The sequence below is a fragment of the Gavialis gangeticus genome, unplaced genomic scaffold, assembly GCF_001723915.1.
Source record: "Gavialis gangeticus isolate Ggan-Ray unplaced genomic scaffold, GavGan_comp1, whole genome shotgun sequence".
NCBI classification, from domain to species: Eukaryota; Metazoa; Chordata; order Crocodylia; family Gavialidae; genus Gavialis; species Gavialis gangeticus.
Genome location: NW_017729025.1, coordinates 158,022,572 through 158,042,104, shown reverse-complemented (window position 1 = coordinate 158,042,104; position 19,533 = coordinate 158,022,572). Strand labels below are relative to the sequence as shown.

General features: G+C 42.9%; 1 protein-coding gene across 1 annotated transcript in view; it reads left to right on the top strand.

The window, feature by feature from the left end:
• Positions 1-19,533, top strand: part of PTDSS2 (phosphatidylserine synthase 2) — a gene marked incomplete at its 5' end in the record, with an annotated part of 86,734 nt that overhangs the window by 9,027 nt on the left and 58,174 nt on the right. The window contains one exon of the mRNA XM_019519991.1: positions 11,685-11,786. Within this exon, the coding sequence (XP_019375536.1) occupies positions 11,685-11,786 (102 nt within the window). The remainder of the gene's footprint in view (positions 1-11,684; positions 11,787-19,533) is intronic.

Here is a 19,533-nt window from a genome sequence, read left to right as displayed (position 1 = left end):
CTCTTTCCTGCCATGGTAGGGGGTCGGACTAGATGATCTACTCAGGTCCCTTCCAACCCTAGAAACTATGAAACTATGAAAATAGAGTCCTTAGATTCTTGGAAAGGAGCTGAGGATAAAATGCATCTCTTCACTGTTTTACAGTTCTGCCCTGAGTGTGTTTATGCAAAGCATGATGCAGATTTGTCCAGTTGGTTAATTTTGACCCAGCTTAACCCAGATTTGAAGTCTTGATTTTTTTTTTTTTTTTTTTTGTCTGCCTCCATCTGTCTCAAAACAGCTTGTTGGCTTTTTAAAATTTTTCAGTTCTGCAAATGCTTTATTTACATGCTTGTGTTTAAGTGTGTGCTTGTCACCTGGATTTAAATGGAGATTACTGATATGCTAAGGTTTAAGCACATAGGCAAGAAGGGTTGAGGTTTGACAAGGTTTTTTTTTAGTTTCAGAGTTAGAAACTTTTAGTTTGAGTTTATAATATAAGGATTCTAGTTCCAGTTCTGCAAGCATATGGGGCCTATGGAGTGATCATAGTGGCCCTTTGTACACACCACATTTTTTGCCCTTTCTTGCACTGCAATAGCATCACTGTTTGTATGAGTGGGTTTTCCGGATGCTTTAGAAGTCTTTCTGGAGCATTAGAGTAAAACTCCTCAGATGTAGTTTAGTTTGACTCGCCACAAATTAAAGCGTTGCATCCCTGGTTTCACTGCACGCAAACACAAAGGCACTCGAAGGCATGTAATGAGCCTCTTTGTCTACCAGATGGAGCTGTGACTTTTTTGTAGTTTACTCTTTTTGAATTGCTTCTGCTTTCAGATTGCTTCCACTTTTTTTTCTTGTGCTGTTTGCTGGCTCTGTGCTTCCACAGCTGCATGGCAGGGCATGGGGTGGGGGGCCCTGGGCTGAGGGGGCAGTGCTGGACCATCTTGCTCTCCTGCAGTGTGCTTAATCCATTAAGAAACCAAGTATGTGCAAACACCGATGCAACACTCTAAAGCTTAATTTATTTGAAAACCTAGTGCATGCAAACACTGATGCGATGCTCCAAAATAAGCAAGTATACATGTTATAAACCTATTTAATTTAATGATTAAACTCTGTGGTGTGTACAGGCACCCAGCCTTTCCATAGTCAAGGCTGTAGTCAGAATTCCTTTATAAGACAATTTTGAACTGTTTTGAAACCCAAGGTCAGTTACACCTACACCTTTGCAGAAATAAGCTGTCAGACTTTTAGTATTGTCTATTATTTAGTGTTAATTTTGGTTTTGAATATAAGACGACTTTTAAATGGTTGCTAAATGTAAGCATTTTAATTTATTTCTGTTTTCCTCTAAATCACCTAGATAATCTTCCTTTTTGAAATATATGAGCAGCACTTGAAATATTTCTGTGCTAAGTGATGCATGAAAGCAAGAGTTTGGGTAGATTTGATGCTGACTCATCAGGAAGTTTTCAAGGCAGGAATATTTTAAAGATATTGTGGATACTTGGAAGGAATAGATTATTCTATCATCAAAAATGTCATAAGAAAAAACTAATGGAGAATATGTTTGCTGACAGCCTCTCATTAAATCTTGTACTAAGCAAAGAGTGGGATGACTGTTTTGCTTCTGCATAATGCAGCCTTGTTAACAAGAGTTTTCCATGTTTGCTAACAATTGTTTTCACCAGAAAATTAACTAGTGCAGTTTCTAAGACTAAAGGTACAAATGGGGCTGGCAAAACTTATATTCTGCTGACCTCCATTTGGTATTACAAAAACTAAACCAAACAAAAGATGTTTAAAACAAGCAGGGAAATTCCATATATGAGTGTTCAGAACTAAACTACTCGTGTTGGCTCTGGGATAATGTTTCATATTGCTTCATATGTAAAACCTAAGCACTTAAGGCAAAGAATTATATAGTTGGTGACATAATAAATTTCATAATGTCCTTGTAAACTAAAATATTCTCCATCAGCAGTTGCAAATATAAACACAATAAAAACAGAAAAAGGGGGTTGGGGGAGAAGGCATGCTGATCAGGCTTAAGTTTTAAGTTGGTATGCATTTCTATTTAAAAACAGTATTAAATTATTAAAATATGTACATCATTATATTCAGACACCAAGTATTTCATCAAAACTTCCTGTCCACTGACAATTGTCTAACATTTTTTGGATGAATCGGCATCAAATCTCTGCTAGCTGGGGTTGTTCTGACCTGACTTAACATGCTGTGGTCCCGGGCACATGTTTAAACACAGCAGTCAGGAGCGGTAAACTCCAGCGCATATTATTTTGCCTTTATAGCATAGGTAGATGTCTCCACTAGTAGTTGGAATTTATTTTTTTTCTGAGCTTCTTTGTATTTATCTGGGAAACATTAGCTTTACTAACCGAGAAAGGAGGAGAGAAGCAATGAGATATCACTTATGAAGCAATTACTGCATTTACATGAATATAAAACTACTCCAACTATAAGACCCCCCCCAATAATTAGGTTCGATATATGGGAAATTTATAAATTTATTATAATTTTCTAGATATAGAATCTAATGATTGGAGATTTTCCTTGAATTTGTCCTCCTCCCACTCCTACAACAGGGAAAATAAATGGGGGGAGGGGGTGTCAGGTAGTCCCCTTGCTCTCTTGCCCCCCCCCAATATCTCTCTTCCTTCCCCCCCCCACTTACTGTCAGTCCCTGCTTTTCCTGAGTGCGTGAAAGTGAGGAGCAAAATTTGCATATAGGCAGATTGCATCAGGTATCCATAGACTTAGTTTGGGCATAGTTGATGCAGTTTACCTTTTTTGAATCTGCTACAATATTTTTGGCACAGTTACTCCATAAAACACTTTTAAACAGTACTTTGAGATATAGTACAAACTATACATGATATTGGTCCAAAGCCAAAAGGCTTATAAATTACCATCTAGTTCATTGGGATGGGTTCTAACAAGGTCAACAGTGTTTCAGGCCATGGTGACCCCACAGCTCAGTACTGCTCAGTATATGTGAATACTCCATATATGCCCCACCATGTGCTAATTTGCCTCTCCCCCCACTCATGGCTGGAACTGGGTGTTCTTGTCACAAGTCCTGGAATCTTTTAAAAATATATATGTGGATGAGGCTCTGGGCAGTCTGGTCCAGCTCCACTTCATGGAGGTTGAGACCTCACTAATATGCAATAGGCTGAAAGAGGAGGCCACAAAGGGATTGTGGGTGAACTGTTGGAGCCTTGTTTGGTGATGGTTGCCAGACATTTAAGGCTGGTAAAGAAAGGGGAATCCTTGGTGATGGGAATGAAAGGTGCAGATTAGCTGTGGGAGTGAAGATGAAGTCGAACTATATTGTGTTAGTGGCTTGCTATGACTTGAAAAAGAGTTGGCATGGAGGGGGACTGCATGCAATGTGTACTGCCATATATTTTAATCAGTTAAGTTGTAGTAATCTGTAGATTTTCATTGGTATGCTTACCCCATATAGATCATAGCAGGGGTGGGGAAAATGGTGGATTTGGCCAACAGATTTTCCAGCAGCGCCTGCCTGCATGATTGGGTTCAGTTTCTGTAGAGATCTCAGCTGCTGTGCTGTGATAGCACAAGGCTGGGGTTACCATGGGGACTTGCCCCAGCCATGTAGGCAGGGTAGGGCAGGGCAGGGGACTGTTTCAGAGCCACTGGGATCTTGCGGCAAGGGCAACTTGGTCCTGGGTCCAGGGCAGAGCCATAATCTGCTGCCTGCATGCTTCTGGCAGGGGCACGCAATCAGCAGATCATAGCTCTGTTCCAGCTCCTTGCAGTGGTGACAGTGTGGTACCGAGCCAGGGCAGAGCTGAGATCTGCTGCCTGCATGTCCCTGCCCAGAGCATGCAGGCTACAGTTCGTGGTTCTGCCCTGGCCCTGGACCAAGCTGCCCCTGCCACAAGATCCCCAGTGGCTCTGGAGCAGCCCCCTTCCCTGCCCTGATGCACACCCTCCATGGTAAATCCCAGCCTTGTGCTATCACACACAGTGCAGTGGCTGGGGTCCCTGTGGAGACTGGCTTCAGTCGTGCGGGCAGGGGCTGCTGGGAAATGGAGTCCACTGCTGGCCGGATCTGGCCCATGGTCTGGACTTTGCCCACCCCTGTTTTATAGTCATGCTCAGTGTTGGCTGTATTTAATCAACTTTGGCTTTTAGCAGCAGTTTAATGATGGACAATGAAGTTTCCTTGTATATGATCCTAAGACAAGGGGTTCTTTTCCACATGCTGACTGGGGAAGAAAAACTTCATCTTTTACTATATTTGCTTGAGTACATTGCTCCTAGCTCATTTGGCTGCTAACTAGATTAACAGAGCAACTATTTTTATACTGTTCTATAATTTTACTTACCGTTCAACTGTGTTCATCAGAAGGGTGGCAAACATGAGACAATGGATAGAAAGATGGGAAAACAGTAGTGGAAGACTGGTAGCTATCTGATGCTTTTACAGTTAGATTTAGGAGAGATGGTGAACTCTGTCTTTGGTCGTTTGGATTGTCATTTAATTACAAATCCTTTTTTGTGTGTATATTCTTACTCTCACTTTTTATATGTCTATTAAAACGATTTTAAGACCAGTTTTATTTCTTCTCATGCTCCTGGTATATAGTTTGATCCATTTAAATGCCTGCACACCAGACTGAAAAAAAAAAGCTATGCACTTACTGGAACTCAATAAAAACAATGCTATTTAACTACAGAAACCATATGGGGTATGTTTTTTGACCCCCTTGCCTCATTTTTCAAAGCATCTTATGCCTCTAATAGCAGCCTTAAATTGAGAGGATCTAGTAAGGTCAGGGCTACTTTAAAAGCTCTCAGATTAGCCACATGTATTCACAAATTAAGTGGTAAAGCACAGTTGCAATACAGACTAGGTGATGGGTCCAAAGAATATTTATGCATTCAAGTGGTTCATGCACTTAACCAGTTTAAATATAAACTATAAGCAGAAGATTGGGACTGGTATTTTTTTTGTTCAGGTGAGTGAACTGTGCTTATCTGATCTGCATGTAAGCAGAGTACACAGTATGAACCAAACTCATGTAGTGTGCATTTTCCCTTTAAAATTATTTGAGATACATGTTTTCACTTTCCACAGACTAAGAGAGCATAAGCCTTTGTTCTTATTTCCCTTAGTGCTTGCTTCCTTGTGGTTGTCCTTTACGATGTTGTTTCTATCTTTGTAATAGTCTAAAGCAGGGGTGTGAAATGGATGGCCTGTGGTGCTGCCCTGTTCGGTCCATCCCCCAAGCTATCGGTAGATCACTAGAAATTGTGAAGTGTAGCCTGCCTCAGTCTGGGGCCGTTGGGCCTCAGTAGACATGGCAATCGGCAACAGGAGGGAGCGTGAGCGCTTATACAGCCCTGGTCATCCTCCAGCCACTTCACCTGTCATCACTGCTGTGGCCCCAGCTCCTCGCTTGCCAGCCTTGCCACCCCCCTGCAGGAGCCGCTGCCACTGCTACCATCGCTTACCAACTAGTAGAGCTAGAGCTGCCACTTCTGCATATAGTGGCGGCAGCTTCAGTTCTGGCACAGGGAATGTGGCAGGAGCTGGAGCTGCACTGCATACCCAGTGTCAGAACTGAAACTGCTGCTGCATGTCGCAGGTTGGAGCTGGATCTGCCACCACCACTATGTGCCCAGGGCTGGTTCTTAACCCACAAGAATCTTCAAGGTCCAGATCTGGCCTGGGGCATGAGATGAGTTTAACACCCCTGTTCCAAAGTTTATAGCACTCCTTTGTAATACCTCATTTTGAATAGTCACAATACTTCCGTATATTATCTTTATGGTATTCACATTTCTGGTTTCCTTAAACCCCAAACTTTATCTTGCATCCTTAGACCATTATGGCTGTTTCATGTGTAGTAACTTTATGCATAGCGTGTCAAAGCAGAGCTTTTTTTATTTTTGCTCTGAGCAGGTTGGTTTGTGACACTGTGTTTAACGCTGGCTATTCGTGTCACTTTTTGAACACTAATCCTTCTACGGTGATAGAGAAGTCATTAACCATGTTAGTTAGTGAGGGGTTAGCTTTCATATGGGACAGCCTTCTTAATCGGATGCTTTAAAGTTGGCTGTTACCAAGAAACCCTTATGCTTCTGAACCAGTTAGTCTTTAAAGTACTAACTAACATGGCTAATGACTTCTCTCCACTGTAGAAGGATTAGTGTTCGCAGAGTGACAATTTCCCTACCCTGCCTTTTACAGGAGGCAGGGTTGTGAACTCCCTGCCTTCTTTCTCCAGAAAGCCCCATAGAAATGACCCTCTTTCAACTGTTGAACTTGCATGTCATGCTGAATTATTTGTGTCATTATAACTGCCTTTTGAAAGTTTGATACTAGAGACATTTGAGCTTTAACCTCAGTGTGGAAATGGAGACCAAGCTGAAAGGGAAGTGATGAAAGCAAGAAAAGGTATTGTTTGCCTATTGAACCTTTTAAATTTCAAGTAATGGCAGCAAAGCCTGAAATTGGGGAAGATGGGGTAATGATGGAAACTGAATCGTGTTCTAGGAGATAACCTGTTGTGTGTTTATCCAAATAAAAACATGCTTCTAACTAATATATCCGGATACAAGTTTTGGACAAGCAGCTGATTTGGGAAAGCATTGTCTTAAATGAGAAGAGTTGGTGACATGATTAAATTCCACTGTCTCCTTGGAATACGTTGCAGAAAGAAACTCTACTAGAAGAAGTGATGAAATATAAGTGGGAAATAATATGGAACCTTAAAATAAATTGCTAACGAATCCAGCATTGACTGGCCTCCCCCTCTATGCGGCACTGGTCAGGCCGCAGTTGGAGTACTGCGTCCAGTTCTGGGCGCTGCACTTGAAGAGGGATGTGGACAGCATCGAGAGGGTCCAGAGGAGGGCCACTCGTATGATCAAGGGACAGCAGGGTAGGTCCTATGAGGAAAGGTTGCGGGACCTGAACCTGTTCAGCCTTCAAAAGAGAAGGCTGAGGGGGGATCTTGTGGCCTGTTATAAACTGGTTAGGGGGGATCAGCAGGCGCTGGGGGAGTCCCTGTTCCCCTGAGCGCCGCAAGGAGTGACCAGGAACAATGGTCACAAGCTGGCGGAGGGAAGGTTTAAGTTGGACATCAGGAGGCGCTACTTCATGGTCAGGGCGGCTAGGGTCTGGAACCAGCTTCCATGTGAGGTGGTGCAGGCTCCCACCCTGGGGGTTTTTAAGAGGAGGTTGGATGACCACCTTATTGGGGTCATTTGACCCCAGTGCTCTTCCTGCCATGGCAGGGGGTCAGACTAGATGATCTGCTCAGGTCCCTTCCGACCCTAGAAACTACGAAACTATGAAAGAATGAAGCTTTTCCCAGTGATCAAAATGTGACATGGCTATTTTGTCTTGTTTACAATGGTTAGCTATCATTAAGAGGACTTTTTCTAGGTAGCTGAATTAGATCAACTCCCCCCAGCATCTTCCTGCATAACATCCATTTAGGAAGAATAAAACTGTTTTAAAACTATTATATTCTTGTAAAGTCAGACACAACAAAATGAATGCTAAGTATATAATGCCTAGATCAGTTGGGTTTTTTTCTGTATCCTTGAGAGAGAGGCTAGTCAAAGTGGAAACATTTGTTTACAAAAGTGGTCACCAACCTGTTGATCCCAGAGCCTCTTTGGTTGATCCTGGGCCAGGGGACAGCTGGGTGTGTGTGTATGCATGCACACAGCCACTGCCCCTAGCCCCAGCAGGTCAGTCTGCTGGGGGGGAAAAGGGAAAGGGGGCAGATTGAGGCCCCTGCAGTGAGTGACTGGCTGTGTGGCACAGCCAGGGGCAGGGAAAGATAAGTGGTGCCCCAGTCCAGCCAGGTGGTGGGAGGATTCGGGCTCCGGGGGGACTCCTCCAGAGGTGCTGGGATTGGCTCCTGCCCATCTCTGCGGGGGTGGAGACAGCAGTGGCGGCTGCTGCTGTGCCTCGATCTCTGCTGCAAGCTGGCAATGTACAGATGTGGCTCAGCTAAGCAGTGGGGGCAGCCCCGGCCCAGCTGCATCTGGGAAGATCTGGTTGTCCAGGAGCGTGTGAGGGGCGGCTGTTGCTGCTGGGGTCCATTTCCCTCTCCACCCATGCTCCCGGTACAGCAAGCAGCCTGCAGCAGCAGCCGCCTTGTCCTGAGCACAGGTGGGGAGGGGGGGGCCGGGCAGCAGCAGTGGGCAGCCTGCAGTAGCAGCCGCCTCCTGGAGCACAGGTGGGGTGGGGGGGCACAGGCCCCTGAGACCTCTGGAGCTCAGATGGCGGGGGGGCACGGGCCCCCAGGGCCTCCGCTAGGCTGCATGGAGCGGCCTTCCAGATTCAGCCAAGCCAGGGCCTGATGCCATATTTGTCTGGCTGCCGGGCAGGTGTGGCTCAACACAGCTGTGGCACAGAAGTGGTATCGGGCCTCAGCTGGACCCGGTCTGGGACACTCTGAAGTCCAAGGGTAGGGGCACAGTAGATCCTGGGGTGCCTTTTACTTCCAAAAAGTGATCTTCACCCTAAAAAGGCTGGAGACCACTGGTTTACAAGAGAATTTTTCTTGAAGCCCATATGTAGAATCTGTTTATATTAAAAATTAAGAAAAATATTGAATTGTAATTTTTTTAACATCTAGTATATTGGTTCTCAACCTTTTCTAGGCTTGAGGCACCCCTCCATAACTCTTTTGAATTGAGTTGCACCCCATTTCAAAAACTAATATATTTATTGTAGTGTGTACTTCTTTATAGAGGAACTCTGCATTTAAGGCAAGGGAGCAACCAGGCAGAGCCTGAGCCTACACTTATCTCTTTATGCCTGCTTATCTCCTTGTACCTGCTTATCTCCTGGCACTCTGGCATGCCCCAACACCCTGGGTGAGAATCATTGACCTAGTCTAGTACATTGTTTCTGATCTGTCTGTTCCCTTTAGAATACAAAGGAAGACAGTATTAAATTATAAACATCTTTTTTAATAGTGACAAAGAGGATTGCATGTGCTTATGAGCTGCTTCATATGCTTTCTATTGGGTTTAATAGAACTCTCTGAGTGCTGGTTGCATTTTGAAACCTGAGTTCTTATAGGAAAACTGATTCAGAGTAACCCTTGGCTTGACTTGAACATGTTTTAGAAGTTAGTTAAATCTGGATTTATTGCTTAGAGATGGCTGAGCTCTTAATACATTACTTATAGGTTTCTAACATACAACAGCCTGCATTTTAAGGAATTGAGCACAATTTAGGAGACGTGGTAAGAACATCATAACTTTATTCATATCCCCATTTGACTAAGTTGATTAAAGGAACTAAGTTTTATTCAGAATCATTCCGTACGGTACGATTTGAAGTTTTAAACCAAAGTTACTTTAATGATTCAGTAGCAAACTTTGCTGTGTAAACTTCAAAAGGAAGCTTTCAGACTACAGTTTGTTCTCAAATAGGTGGACTTTTATAAAGCTTTATTTCTGGTCCCAGGTCAAGGCATGAGAATTTTCAGCTCAAAGTGATAACAGTAAAGGAAAACAAATTTCATTTTGGGGCGTCATAAACTTAAGCTTGCCACTACAGTGCAGCATACTGTATACCTCATATTTCTAAGGCCTGCAATCACTAGGCATGTAAATGCAATATATGTATGAAAAATGAGCCATGACCAAGTACATCTGTCTCGGCTAGTTTGTTTAGTCATACTATGTTCTCAGGTGAATTAATAGTTTTCCATGTATAGAATATAATTATTGGAGGGTTTTCTTAAATTTGCTGCTTCCCACCCACACCGTGTGCATTGCTGACCCCCTGCCTCTTGCTCTTCCCATACCCCTCATGAGCCTATTGCCTGCCCTGGGCCCATACTCAAATCTAAAACAAGCCCTGCCTCCCCCAATGTCAGTTGGAAGAGGAGAGCCCATGTCTTGGATCTGAGTACATGTGGTTCTCTTATGTATAAAGAATGAAGTTTGTCACTTCAATAAGTTCAAGTCAGGCTCTTCATATACAAACTTATAAATGTCCAGGGATCCTGGCTTTCTCTGATTTAAAAAAAATCCCCAATTTTCAGTTTAAAAAAAAAAAAAAGTAATCCTGTATCTACATTTGTCTGTGATTTACGTGAAACACCACTAATATATATATTGGGGATGTTTTAAGTCGGAGAAAACCAGGATCCCTGTAAATGTGTGATGACAATGGATTTCATGCCAAGTAAATGGGTTCTGAGAGGTAGGAGCTCTTTAAGACTATGAGTGCTATACTGGCATCCTTGTAGTAGTATATTATACCAGCATAGTTCTTCTGATGTGTAGGCATCCACATTAGCAAGCTGTGGGTTTTTTCCCAGTATTATACAATAACAAACCCAAGAACAAGTTGCAGTGCTACAGTTCTGCTGTCTTAGTTCTGCTAACGTAAGCTCCTAGTGTAGATTCAGCTGTTTTGGTCAGGGTTATGAAGATCTGTGTTCCCTGATCAATATGGAGGCCATCTGTAGTGTAAGCTGGGCTTCAAATGACAGTCTGAACTCATTCTAATTTTTATGCTAAAGGAACACACAAATATTTGAGTTCCTGCCTGAGGGAACTCTGATAGTTGGGTGTGGTCCTGCTTTTAAGCAGGGGGCTAGACTAGATCAGTGGTTCTCAACTGTTTTTGTACCACAACCCATTTGTAAACATTGACCAGTCCTGCCCCGGTGCCCCTTACTTCTGGCCTCTGCCCCCCACCCCCTGGGCAACCCTCATTTTCTGTTTCCATGTACTGTTTTCAAGCAGTATTGCTCCGCTCTTGCAATGCAGCATTATTAACTTTTAGTGATAGTAATGCAGATTCTCAGAATTGCTCAGTGAAAATGGGGAAGCAACAGTGACCCCTAATTGTGTAAAAATTTTTAAAATAAAAGCTTCCTTTTTATTCAAGAATGTTTAAGGAATTTGTATCTTCTTTCTTTAGAAAGTAAGCACAACATTTCATCTTCAAACTGCTGGATTTTTTTCTGATCTTTGAATAGAGACATCTTGATCTCATAATCAAATAATATCAACCAATTTTGGTTGCCTAGAATGCTTTTAAATAGTGTAGAGCCTGATGTTCTTAGGAAATCTAAAAGCCTAGAAGGGTTTTGTATCTTTTCCTCTTAATGTTTATTAGTAGTTTTCAGTCCTTTTCAGTCTCTCTCTCTCTTTTTTTTTTCCCCTCCCTTCCAACAGAGTCCATGTAGGAGTTCAGTGAAAAGGACAATTCACATACTCAGAGTACTGAGGAATTAGGAAAGAATGTCAGCTTTTGTCATCTGAAGTATTATAATAGGATAAAATTTTTAGTAGATTTGATTGTAGAAAGGATGCCCTTCACTCTGCCAGTGTCTCTGCAGATCCTTCAAAGTAAATTTTAAGGAAAAAACATAAGGCAGGCTTAAGACCTCTTAGTGATAGGCCTCTCTCAATAAATTATTTTGTACTGATGGGATATTCTCTGTTCTTTGCATTGTACATTTGTCAGAAATAGTAGCTGTACAGTTGTTAGAAGTAGTAACATGAATTGAAAATATAAAACTTGTTCAGTTTTGTTGGTTAGTTAGCTTTTAGCCTGGCCAAGAAAATATTCCAATATGCTTGACTTCTTTTTGTTTTTCCTCCCCCTCGCCTTCTCTTGTTTGAATGTTAATTTTTGTTTTCCCCCTAAACTGCAGGAGAGCTCACACATTAACAGTCCTGTTTAGCCTTACTTGTGCACTGGGATATGTAACCTTGTTGGAAGAAACCCCACAAGATACTGCCTACAATACTAAAAGGTAAACCTTTTTTAAGTTAAATATTTTTGTATGGCATTAATCAGCATAAAGCTGATAAAAGTAAATCAAAATCTGGATGCTCATTTGATACGAGCGTTTAAATGTAACGTGTTGCTTACTGTGGTGAATAATGTGTGCATCATGTGTACATGTAACTAATTACAAGACCTCATTGTACCAAGTTATGCTTCCCATAGCAACAAATTCTGCTTCTTGGCTAATATAGTGAGGTCTGCCACTTAGATTTATCTGGTGGTATATTATTACATGTGAATTATTTGACGTGTACATTAATGCAAAGCTGTGTTTAAGGCTTTCATGGGGATTGGTATTTGGGCTAAATATAAACACAAGAGCTTATAACTTAAACAGCAGCTCTTAAAAATATGTATGTTTAGAATGATTCTCTTAACTGTATGTTCTTTTGCCAATGTGATGCTATAGTTGAACTGGTCAGATTGAGTGAAACCTCTCATGTAACTAAAATAGAGAAAAGCATGGTTCACTCAAAGATGGAAAACTCTGATTTTAATGTACACTGTAAGTCCTTTTTTTTGTCTAAATCGAATAACTTGAAAAAATAAATGGTTTAATCTCCCGAGAGCTCTACATGTTCCTGTTATGAGACATGAAAATAAATTAGAATCCTGGAAGAACACCCACCTGTCTTCTCTCTGGTGCATCTTAGTTCTTACATATGTGAAAAGGAAAGGAAAGGGGTATATTACTTCCAATTAAAGTATCTAACCCTTTCCCTGTCTCTCTTGAGTATGATTAGGAAGACATTTATCTAGAGGTACACCGATATATCAGTCCATATTGTATTGACACCGATAAAAGGAAAATTGACATTATCAGCAATTAGCATTTTTTGGCTGACATGTCACCAATAAATACTGTATGCATGTGCACAGCCAGGGATGCAGCCCAGCACCTTGGAGAGCAGCATCTGGCTGGTAAGTCTCTGTGGGGGAAGGGGCATGGGGGTGACAGATCGAGGCCTCCACCATGAGGGGGAGAGTGGGGCCAGGGCAGGGGCAGATGCTGTCCAGCCAGGGTGGAACAAGGCACAGGATGGAGCCATGAGTGGCTGAGTGCGGCCCCAGCCCAGTCCCCACCCCGCCAGAAAGAGGCTGATGCAGCCCCCTAGCCCTGAGCCAGCAGCAGCCTACCCTTACTCCATGGCTCCATCCCATGCCCCACCCAGCCCCAGCTATGCAGTGCCTTCCCCTGGCATAGCGCCACTCCCTCCCTCATTGTGGAGGCCTCGATTTGCCACCCCTCCCCTCCCGCCCCGTCTCTTTCCCCCAGCAGACTTTCTAGCTGGATGCTGCTCTCCAGGCTGTCTGGCTGCATGTCAGCAGTTGGATCGGGATTGGCCGATATGGCTGGTTAATAATCGGTCGTTGGTATTGGCCCAAAAAATCTTTATCAGTGCACCCCTGCGTTATCAGGTATAGTAGGTTCACAGTGTGTCATTTGCACTTGCTGGTCATTCGCACGTGTTAGTGTGAAATACTCAACAGCCTCTGTGGTAGGGCAGAGTACAAGAACCCAGCCTGGAACTGAAAAATACGGTGCAACCTTCAGTATCTATAACTAGCAGTACTGTTACTCAGTAGTCACAATAAAGAGAAACTAGGCAGTGGAGGGAACTGAGACATACTTTAGAACAATGTCTCCAAAAATAGAGGAAAACACTTCAAGGAGGAAGTGATGACAAATCAAGTGTTTTGGGATTAGAGGTTGATATAAATATAATAAGGTGACTCAGTGGAATGTTTTATTGCTGTGATAATGGTACTAATCTCAGTAATAAGATCTGGAAGGAAATTAATCATCAAAATAACTTTCTTTTCATCTCAATAAGAAAAGATTTTTTTTGATATGGGAATGTTATTTAATGTCTTAACTTGAATCCATTATTAAAATAAGTTAAATTTATGTGGTAAGAAATTGAATACTCTCTGTGTTTCCATTTGGAGTAAGGGACTTTCTTCTCAAACTTTGGAACTTTTTCGAAAGGCAGAAATTGTGAAGAAAGCAGTGTGTGTGAAGCGGCTTTCAGATCGCAGTCAGGTAGTACAGGCAGTCCTGAGACTTGCATCACAACTGGTTCTTGAAAACCATGTCTTAAGTCGAAATGTTGTAACTCAGAACCGATTTTTCCCATAGGAAATAATGTTATAAATGGGGGATTAGTTCCTGAATGAAGGCCTGATTGCCCTATTTTCACCAAAAATAACCCAGGATTTGGTACTCAGTTAATTATAGATGAGTAATATATAGCTACATTAATGTATTTATACTGTGAATAGCAATCATTGATTTGGAAGGACTTCTTCGAGGTGACTTTTTGAAGGGCTCTTTGTTGGACTTTTTGAAGGGTTGTTGACTGTATTCTTCTCAGGCGTCTTGGCTGCAGGTTTTTCTGGAGTCTTGTGTGCTTTCTTAAAGAAAGTGTCCAAGGAAGTCTGGACAGATGTTCTCCAGGGAGATGGGCGATGCAGCGAACTTGTTCGCTGGTGTGGCATTGCGTCAGATCAAGCATTGTAAAGTCGAAACCAATGTCAGAAAGTTGAAACAGGGTGTCAATTTATAAACATTGTAAGTGCAAAACATTGTAAGTTGAGGACTACCTGTATCTTGCACTCATAATGGGGTTCAATAATTTAGTATATGAGCTTAATACTTGTCTGAGAAGCTTTCACTTTGTCATGGAACCTGATCCACTCCCTATTTTGTTAGGGAAAATTAACTAAGACTGACTATTGATGGTTTTGCATACTCTTATAGAAATGAAGTCGATCACACAAGCACCCAGCAAACCGTTTTAAAGGTATCTTAATGTCAGGAGTACCAAGTCTCAAGTGGAAATACAGTAGAGATTCCATAAAACTGTTGCTAGTAAATAGCTTTTGTACTGCTCAGTAACAATTGTACATCTTGAGGGTGGCTAACTTAGGGTGGTTAAGCTTTATAACAGGCTACCCAGAGAAGCAGTGGACTCTCCATCCATGGAAATTTTCAAGAGTGGATTAGAGGCACACTTGACTCTAATGGTTTAATCAGGAGGTTAGACTAGATGAGTGGGTCTTAACCTTTTTAGATTCAAGGCACCCCTCATTAGACTCAAGGCACTCATGCAAAATGCCAGCTCTTATGTCATTTTTTGACTACCAACAAGTAATAAAGCAATTCTGCTGTTGTAACGAACTCAGAAATATCACAACAGGTTAAAATGTTTTTGACACTATGGATTCCTATCTCTGGGATTATCTTGTGACTTGTGTGTAGGTGTTTACATACCTAACAATGCTAATATTGATTGGCACCCTGCGGAGCCCTTAAAAGGATCTCATGACACCCCAGGTGCTGTGGCATCTTAGTTGAGAATCACTAGAGTAGGTGGCCTCCTAAAGTCCCTTCCAGCCCTACTTTTCTATGATGTTATGATCTTCTGATGTTTAAATATCTTAATTGATCTTCTACCACTAAATATATGGTTGCATTTTTCTTGAAAGGTCATGTCAGTAAGTGGATGAGCACTGATCAGTGTGCATGCACTGAATGGGACAGTCATTTTGGAATCCACTCCTTCCTTTTTATTAGATGAAATAATTAAAGCTTCATGAAATGTTGTGTAACTAGAATAATGGACTAGATAGTAAAGTTGGATGGCTAAATTTAAGGTAGCAGGAAGAAGAAACTGCATTCTAATCTTATTTCTTTCATTATGTTTTTTAAATTATTACTATTTAATTTGATATTAGATTAATTGCATCATCTAAAATTTCCACTGGTCTGTACAGTGTTGCATGTGAACCCCATCTTCAAATAGGGAAAGGGTTGTGTAGATGACTCCAGATCTGATTTAAATCCTTTCTATTAGCAGCAGCATACACTAATCCTCCTAAGTACAGATAGCAAATTGGTTAGCCCCATTAGTTTCATAGCTTCATAGACCTTAGGGCTGGAAGGGACCTCGAAGATCATCAAGTCCAGCCCCCTGCCCCGGGGCAGGAAGTCAGCTAGGGTCAAAGGATCCCAGCAAGATAAGCATCCAAACGTTTCTCGAATGAGTCCAGAGTAGGTGCCTGCACCACTTCTGGAGGGAGTCTGTTCCAGGTCTTGGGGGCTGGGACAGTAAAGACATTTTTTCTTATGTCCAGCCTGAAATGGTCTTGGAGGAGTTTATGACTGTTGGTCCTTGTTTTACCTTGGGGCGCTCTGGTGAACAGATGTTCTCCCAGATCCTGATGTACACCCGTTATGTACTTATAGGCAGCTACCAGGTTCCCCCTGAGCCTGCGCGTTTCCAGGCTGAAGTGTCCCATGGCTCTCAGCCTCTCGTCATAAGACCTATTCTCTTGCCCTCTGATCATGTGCGTGGCTTTCCTCTGGACTTTCTCAAGCTTCTCGACATCCTTGTTGAATTGAGGAGCCCAGAATTGGACACAGTACTCCAACTGTGGCCTCACCAAGGCTGAGTACAGCAGGAGGATGACATCCTGAGATTTACTTGAGAAGCATCTGTGGATGCAAGCCAGAATTTGGTTAGCTTTACCAGCTGCGACATTGCAGTGGTGGCTCATGTTCATCTTGTGGTCAATCATGACCCCCAAGTCTCTTTCAGCCGAGCCTATGAGCATGCTGCAGGGTTTTTTCCCTGAGGTGGAGTACCTTACATTTCTTAGTATTGAAAGTCATCAGGTTTGTATCCGCCCACTTACTAAGTTTATCCAAGTCAGCCTGGATCACTAGCCTGTCTTCAGGTGTGGACGCTATGCCCCAAAGTTTAGTGTCTTCGACAAACTTAGCCAGTGCGCTTCTGACACCAATGTTCGCATCATTGATAAAGATGTTAAAGAGGACCAGTCCAAGGACAAAGCCTTGGGGGACGCCACTGGTCGCGGAACGCCATAGTGATTTGCTACCACTACTCTCTGGGTCTGACCTCGGAGCCAATTCCCCAGCCATCGCGGACTGTGGTGTAGCTGAAGCCACAGTTGGACAATTTTTAACCTTAGTGAAGAATGAGAGACTGGGGAAGGCAGAGGGCATTGCTGTTGGGGTCTTTTACCAGTCACTAGCACCTCTACATTTGCCCTACTATGTTGCTCTTTTATTAACTTTTAGTCCAGTTACTTTTGTCAGAACAGGGTGGGGTTTATCTCCTCCACTGATTGACCAGTTTAGTTTTGTTCTCTGAGGCCTTAGTGCGGGCGCTGGCAACCTTTATAAACTGCGGACTGGAACAACACAGTCCCAGTCTGGTGCAGGCTAGGTGGCTTCAGCAACCCATCAGTAACAGTGGGGGTTGCTTGCACTTACACTAGGACCAGGGACTGCCACCAGTTCTCTCAACCCCACCCTTCCTTTCCCTGGCTGAAGTACAAGCACAGCTTCCAGGCGGTGAGCAACCAAGCTGTGGCTGGGCAGCTGGGAGCTACATCTGTGCCGCCACCATTTCTTGCCTCTGCATCCCTCTGTTCTTGGGCTGTGGCACAGGTGCAGCTTCCCTGGGAACTGAGCTGGGGCTGGGCATCTGGAAACTGTATCTGCGCTGCTGCTGCTTCCTGTTCCCTGGATGCAACGCAGGTGCATCTGGAAGCTAGCTGGCCCCAGATCAATTTCCCAGCAGCTGGAAGCTGTGCTTATGTTGCAGCCAGGGAGTGGGAGGGCAGAGCGAAGTGATGGCGATGCAGGCACATCTTCTGTCTGCCTGGTTCTAGTGCAGCTCATCATGGTCCAGCCCCAGTATGGCCATGGACAGAGGCAAGCTCTCCCACTCCACAGGCCAGATCCAGCAGCCCGCAGATGTTGCCACCCTTTGCCCTAGGAAACCAGTTCAGCCCAGTTTCCTTATGGTCCTGGAAAAATGTCAGTTAGAAGAGATTTATCCTACTGTGAGTAAGTGCTTTCTGAAAGGGAGTATCTCCTTTTTCTTCCTTGTTGGCCACTAGTTTGATAGTGCTTAACTTGAACTCCCTTTTTTTGTTCCTCATAGTTCACGGTTGTACTAGTAGAATTTAGAAGTTCATTATGCTTTGGCTAAAATACAGGTTAGAGTTCACCAATTATTAGTATAAATAAAGCTACAGCATGACCACCTACAGTTTTGATTGTAATGTGTGTTAACAGCCTGAGTAAGCAGTTAGGCCTCTGGCTCTCTGTTGGGCCTTGCTGGTTGGCTCTTAGCCTTCTCTGCCAGCGAGGATTTCTGTTTTTTTCCTTGTGGGGGATAAAGGGGACGGGGAGCACAGTTCAGGACAGCCAAGGTGATTCAGGAATCTGGAAAGGTTGTTTACTTTTGTATTCATTACTTTTATTATGCTTCCTTAATCTGGAAGTTAGTGCCACTGGTGTGTGGGAGTCTCCAAGTTACAACTGCAGCAGTTATCTTCGGTGTCTTTTGTAATATATCCACAGATGTAGGTTGGACGAGAAGACCAGAAGTAAGGTGTTGGCTGGCTGCAGTGCTCTCCTTTTGGATTCGGTATGCTCCTGTAGGCCTTACATGGCTGAAGTGGAATTGTGCACTTTGCTTGCTGTGGATCACCATCTGTGAGGATAAATTCCTTGCATACCAACCACAGCTTTTTAAATAGATCCAACTACTTTTGAACCTTGTAAGAGTATCTGGATTAGACATGTCCGTTGATTTAAAAACAACTCCTTCAAAACAAAGTGTTCTTGTTCTTTGTTGTGTGTTTTGTTTTTTCTTTTTGTGGTGTTAGCCTCAACATACAAAATGCCACAAGAGAAGGGTATGAAACACAAGTTCTATACCAGTGATTCTCAACTAGGTGCCGTAGCACCCTTGGGTGCTTTGAGATTTTTTTTTCAAGGAAGCTGTGTGGGTTCCACACAATGTTAGCACTGTTTGTTGTACAAAACTGTTTCACCAAGAGATTTCAAATAGGAATCCATAATGTTAAAAGCATTCTGACCTGGTATGTTCTTTCAGGCTTTTTTGCAGTAGAAGAATTGCTCTGATATTTTTCTGTACTAAAAAAATGAGCAAAAACTAAAAACTGGTGTCTTGAGTCTAAAAATATTGAAAAGCACTGTTTTACTCACATAACTTAGCTAAGCTTAAGTTCCTCTAGTGATAGTTCAGTTAGGTCCAGCTTTTTCTCCATCTGAGTTAGGACTCAAACTAAGACAGCAAGTTTTGAAAGCAGGGCAGGTTGTTCTATCAAGACAGCTTTTCACTGATACCCTCTGAACCCTGTCCTAGGTCACTCAAACCTCCTCCCATTTCTAAGGCCTCTGAGATTAAATCTCCTTTTCATCCTAGGCTTGTCCTTGGGAAGAATAACCCATTCTAGCCTGGATGGAGCCATACACATGCCTTCCAGATGATAATATCTTCCCTTCTTTGAAACTATGTACCTGTTGCTTTTTGTGTCATCGTTTTTCAGTTCTTACTTGGAACTTAACCACCCCTTTACAGCCTCCTTTGTCTTTGTGCGTAGATTTAGATGGGGTATCAATACAACACTGATCAAAGGAACCAGGAACCAACCTAGTAGTCACACAGATAATGTGTTCTTCCCAGTGCTTCACATGTGATTGTTGGGTCTTTTAGCTTGTCTGAGGTCACCTTGCTTAATTTAGGCTAGTGCTGTTCTTGCTATTTATGGTGTTGTCTTCTGTTCTTTATACTTCATAAAATCTGCACTGCTTAAGGGTGCTACTCTGTAAAATAATGTTATAGGAGCAATTGCCTGACTAAGGAACT